Below are 6,114 nucleotides of genomic sequence, written 5' to 3' on the forward strand. Positions count from 1 at the left end.
GTGCTTTAATGAGCATTACTTTCACCAAATATATTATAAAACACTAGTACACTGACTTACTTATACACTTACTGATACTTAGCATCAGCAATTAATGCCAAGCTACAGGTTAGATAGATTTTTTTATGCAGAATTCTCTTTTTATATGTGTGTTCTTCACTTGTTAATTTGCAAAATTCACAGAATTTTGCCCTTAGTTTCTAAAATGTAATACCACAAACATTATTTCTGAAATTAAGTGTACACCTTGAGTACACTAGGATATCAAAAGTATCACTTTTAGTTAGCAAAATCATTTAAAGACCAAAAGCAAGAAAAGAAAATTAGCAAATTTAACAGTGCTCCTAAATAGTGTTCTGAGGTATTAAATCAGTTCATTAACAGCTTCAATATTTTATCTCTGAAACCAGTCAGAGAGACAGCAGTAAAAATGTTGTGTGTGGAGGGGCTGGGGGGGGAGTTAAAGAACTAGAAATTGGAATGAATAATGAAGATTGTTACTGCAAAATGTAATTCAATAAAAATCTCTGTTTTTTAAATGTCTTTCTATTTATTTCACAATTAAAATTCCTTTGATTGACTTCAGCCTGCTCCGTTTTCCTTGCCCCGGCCCCAGCTCTGTCGCTGGGGAGTGGCTGGGGAAAGGTCCTTCACCTGTGGCGGGAAGCGAAGCACCACGGCTGGAAGCTGGCAGAGTGGAGCTGGCTGGGTCTGGGCTGCTCCGCTTCCCGCTGCCAGTGAGTGCAGGGAGGTTGTGGAATGGACGCCCTCCGCACTCACCCGCGGCGGGAAGTGGAGCGACACGGGCCTAGCCCGCTTCACTCTGCCAGCATCCAGCCGTGGCGCTCCGCTTCCCACCGCAGGTGAGTGCAGGGACGTTGGGGAAAGGATGCCCCCCGTACTCACCTGTGGCGGGAAGCAGAGTGCTGGGGCTGCGATATGGCGGAGTGGAGCGGGCTGGGGCTGGGCTGCTCCACTTCCGCTGCTGCTGGTGAGTGCAGGGAGGATCCCTTCCCCCGGACCCCCTCCCCCGAGCGACACAGCTGGGGCCGGGGCGATGGAAGCAGAGCGGGCTGCTCCTGGTCCCCCGCTAATCCCCCGGGCCACTCTGGGACTGCGGGGCCCCCAAAAGTGCCCTCCCACCACTCCTGCCCCCCAGACCCTGGTGGGGAGCCCCGGACTGCCCTCGAGACCCTCTGCCCCTTATCAAACCCCTCAGCCCCGGCCAGGCACGACACCCTTAACACGCTGCTCAGAGCAGTGTGTCAGAGCTTTACCATGTTGTATGCGAACCCGTGTTCTATCGGGTTGCGTTATATCGGGGTAGAGGTGTACATAGATAATAATATTAATTGTAGGGGGGCTTGGAGGGAGCAAGAGGGTTGAACAACTGAAAGGTATGGGCGGGTAGATTGTGCCACTGAGTGGGAGAATTGTCTCTATTCTTTATATGGGGATTGAGGTGTTGGTCATAGGTACATGTTAGCAGCCGAGAGGATGTTTAGAGCATTTGTCATTGGCAAGTGGATTTAGTGGAAGGGGGGTGGGATATTTGTCACTGAGGAAAATGGAGTCTCTTCTCCTTCACTTTTCTTGCTCCCTTCCCCTCATTATTTTCTTATCTTCCTGGTATTTCTCTCCTTTTGGATCCTGATTTGGTTCTTCCTTCCCCTCTTGGGGGTTTAGCAGCATCTCTCCTGTGCATTAGGAATGTGTACCCTCTCATACACCAGCTATATACGCTCATTTATGGCTGGGCAGAACCAAGTTACAGATCAATACAAGCTATTGGGGACTATTTTTAAACACACAAAAGATTCAGATTCTTACACTTAGTGAAGACCGGGAGCTAATGCCATGTGTCAAATGAACTGCAATATCAGGATCATTTGCTCTGCCATAGAATATTCTTTCAGCACCAGGAGCTGGACTTGTAGAATTGAGAAACTTTCTCACAACTGGGGGTGTAATAGGCTGAAAGACAACGGAAAAACAATTTTACAGGAAATAGTGACTTCTTAGCCTTTTCTTTGTTCTTCCCATTAGAGACATGCTTGTCATCAGAAGAATATGTCAGCTAATCTGTTTCATGGTATTTTCCTGTTCAGCCTGCTCACCATCCTCTTCACTTGCAGGATCATCAACCAAAAGCAGTTTTTTCAAAGGGAAGAATGATCTTCCTCAAGGGGAGTAATAGTATCTCTATAAGCAATAGAGGACAGGGACAATACCCTAACCTGTTTATAACACAGTTTGGTCCTACTCCATACAGGCAAGACCAAATCACATTATACCATGGATGGAAAAGGTGTTTAAACATGGTGGATTTTATAGAGTAGACATGACCAAAATAGAAATGGGCACAGTGTTTTGTGAGGGCATCAACTAATCTCTGAGACCACATGGGACACAGTGTATTGAACTACACGGAAAATTATTTAAGTTCTTGCATTTCAAGAAAAGAAGAGATGGGCAAAAATCTCTTTGGCCTGATTCTCCTCTCGGTTACGCTGCTATGTATCAGGAGTAACATGTATTGATTTACACTGGTTTAAAACAGGTATAAGTGAGGCCTTATTTACACTTTAAATTATTTCCCCCTGTTGTTACTAGCAGTTCAGTTCTACCAATGGTGGTCACTATGGCTGTTAACATTCTTATCTTTTATTTGTAGCTCTGAGCGGGGCTACATGACACCCCCGTGTTAAAATTAGCAGTGGCTGCAGAACCTGATCTATGCTAGGGCTGCCAATATTGCTAACACCAGACCAGCTGACCCAGTTTTAGCAACAGTGGGAAATTGTTACATAAAATCCCTAGCATAGACAGTCTGAGAGGAGAACCAGGCTAACCTGTGGGCAGAGACTTAATTGGTTTATTATACTTATGTCTCAATGTCTCTGCTAGGAGATGTGATTTGGTGCCTGAAATACTGTCCCAACAAACCTAATACACTCACCCTGGGAAAAACTTCAGTCAGACAACTGGCAGCTGTATCTCCAATTGGGATCAGTTTTCCTGCCTAAACAATGAAAACAAAAAATAATGCAGAGACCACAGAACATATCAGCAGTAGGGGCTGGCCAGCAGGATCAGCATTTTAAACCTTGCAGGGAATTTTGCCTGGTCTTGCCCTAGCAACATTATGACAAAACCATATTTGAATAAAGGGGAAAAAATAGAAATAAAATGAATATACAAACCCAGCGTCTCTGCCCTAGGAACTATCACTCGCTGGGAGTCCCCCTCACAGACCCCAGAGTCCCCAAAATGTGAGCAGAGCTCTGGCTCGGGGGAACACCCTGAGAACCCCGGGGTGCTGGAGAGTGGGGAGAGGGGGGTTATGGATTAACTACGGGGGAAGGGGGGAAAGGAGACAGACAGACAGGGACAGAAGGACGGACACACACACAGAGCGCCCACAGGCAGAGGGACACATGGAGAAAGGCACAGACAGACACATGGACACAGACAGACACGGGGAGAGAGACACAGACAGACACATGGACTAGGGTGACCAGACAGCAAGTGTGAAAAATCGGGACAGAGGTAGGGGGTAATAGGAGCCTATATAAGAAAAAGACCCAAAAATCGGGACTGTCCCTATAAAATCGGGACATCTGGTCACCCTAACATGGACACAGACAGACACGGGGAGAGAGACACAGACAGACACATGGACACAGACAGACACGGGGAGAGAGACACAGACAGACACATGGACACGGGACACACGGACCGACACATGGACGCCGACACACGGACACAGACAGACTCACTGTTGGCAGCTCGGGAAACCTGTCAAAGAACCGCCCCCCGTACACCGGCCGCAGCTCCCCGACCATGGCGGCGCCCGGCCGGGCAGGCTGAGAGGCGGTGGCGGCGGCCCCGGCGGGATGTTTACTCCGGTTACCTGGTAACGCGCTTGGCCCAGCATCGCCCTCTGCAGGCTGCGGGCGGGGACCATCCCTCTGTGCCCGTATTGAGCCCACCGCCCGCCCCCGGGCACCGCCCCCTTCGGCACCGCCCCCGCCTGATGGCATTTCCAAATCATCTGTGCAAACACCTTAGAAGAGGCGGGCTCTATTGTGAGCTGATAAACTATTAGTCTAATATTTTTTCTTGGTATAGAAAGGTTTCAGTAAGGCCGAGGAAGCATTTATTTACAGAAAATACGTCATAATCGGGGTTTTTTTGTTTACGTGTATATATTTCTTACTCTTCCTTTTTTATTTTGCCCATGATGCTAGAAATAGTAATAAACTTTTCTTTTTAATTAGTCCTTCAAACCTTGTGACTTTTATTATAATTATAAGGCATAATAACCGGAGGGGGATCTAGTTTCTATCTCTCCCTGATAACACTTCAGTTACATCTAATGTAAAGAGAACAGGGAAACAACCCAATGCCCTGAGTAACTTCGACAAACTACGGATTTGGTGGCAACATAAACAAATTTAAAATGACGCTTTAGAGTTAATGCCAAGTATTTGCTGAGTCAAATTAACTTCAGTGGGAGTTTGTCTCCTGCAGTAGAAAATTGGAACATATTTCATTTCAGGGGGGAAATAGACGTTCTTTGTTACAGCAGGGTCTTTGTAGCTAAAACTGCCCTTGGCAAGTGTTTGGCATTTGACGTTACCACTACTCATTAAATCCCCAATCCCACAGTTTGACGCCTCTTACAAGGTCTAAAATCAAGGAAGTGAAACTGCCTAAAATCCTGCCTTTCACTTCCCTGATCCAGCATGACTGCTGAGTTTTACAGCTCTGCTCTCACTCTTGACTGTGGTGCTGGGGTAGATGTGATTCAAGCACTTGCTGAATATAACCTTCAGGAAGCTTTTAAACATTTGCCGAGGGTTTATTTTAAATAGTAGCCTCTTGGGAGCTAGAGTGGGTAAATTAGTAATTTGTGTAGAAGGTGATACTCTTGGGGGAGGCAATTTTGTGTTCTTACACAATGGCTTAGGGGTTTATTATTATTTATTATTTTATTATTTATTATTTATTCAGTATCTTTATGAAAAGATAGAAATGTTGCTTCCTAAGCAAAACAAAAACTGCATGTTGGGAAGTAGCTGAACTCATTGCCTTCAGCAAAGAGTTTACAGAGAAGAGAGAAAAAAATGGAGAGAGAAAAAGGAGACAAATGAAAGAAGTGGGAAAATGAAATAAAGAAGAAAAAACTTACAGGATAATGAAAAGTGCAAAAGGCTCAATCCAACCTTCATGGAAGTCAATGAAAGTCTACCCATTAACTACAGTGGGAGTTGGATCAGATCCTAAGGGGAAAAAATTGGTAACACAAACTTTAAACTCTTGGAGGAAAATTTTAAATCAAAGGCTCTCAAACTGCGGGTCATGGGGTTGTTACATGGGGGGTTGCAAGCTGTCAGCCTCCCCCCAAAACCCACTTTGCGTCCAGGATTTATAATGGTGTTAAATATATTTTAAAGGTTTTTTTTTTTAATTTATAACAGGGGGTTGCACTCAGAGGCTTGCTATGTGAAAAGGGTCACCAGTACAACAGTTTGAGAGCCACCGTTTTAAATAAAGAGAAAGTGCACTGGGTGAAATCCTGACCATCATGAAATCAATGGGAGTTTTGCCACTAACTTGGATTAGGTCAGGATTTCACCCACTGAATTTAGTTATGGGATCTGGCCCAGGTTTGTGGTATTCAGAAATATTATCATCTCATAGCAGAGCACTGACCTATATGAAATAAACTGGTGATCTCAGACCACTGCATAGTGGATAAATGTTCAGACTACAACAAAAGAACCACTATCACAACTGGCATTCTTGCTAGCAGGTTCAACCATGAGGCCACCTAATGGGGTTTGAACCTGAGACTACTTGCACATAAAGCAGAACATGTTCCACTGCTCAAGAAACCACATAAAGAATGGGCATGGAGAATGAACTACTCCTTTATTAATTGAAGTGATTCAAACAGACCATTGATAAAAATGTTAAATAGTGTAGGGCCAAGAACTGATCCCTGTGGGACTCCACTAGAAAAACATCCATTCTATTCCTTATTTATAGTTACATTTTGAGACCTATCAGGTTAGCCAGTTTTTAATCTATTTAATGTGCATCATGTTG

The 6,114-nt window shown here is 44.9% G+C and overlaps 1 protein-coding gene across 2 annotated transcripts in view; it reads right to left on the reverse strand.

Annotated features, from left to right (window-relative positions):
- Positions 1-3,944, reverse strand: part of EFHB (EF-hand domain family member B) — a 29,524-nt gene extending 25,580 nt beyond the window's left edge. Inside the window, exons 1-3 of one of the 2 annotated variants that reach the window (XM_039525196.1) lie at positions 3,914-3,944; positions 2,960-3,022; positions 1,831-1,974 (exon numbers count right to left, since the gene is read on the reverse strand). In XM_039525196.1, the coding sequence (XP_039381130.1) occupies positions 1,831-1,974; positions 2,960-3,022; positions 3,914-3,937 (231 nt within the window). In that variant the 5' untranslated portion in view covers positions 3,938-3,944. The other variant, XM_039525195.1, reaches the window with a different exon arrangement.
- Positions 3,945-6,114: the final 2,170 nt, after the last annotated feature.

This window comes from Mauremys reevesii, linkage group 2 (assembly GCF_016161935.1).
Source record: "Mauremys reevesii isolate NIE-2019 linkage group 2, ASM1616193v1, whole genome shotgun sequence".
Lineage (NCBI taxonomy): Eukaryota > Metazoa > Chordata > Testudines > Geoemydidae > Mauremys > Mauremys reevesii.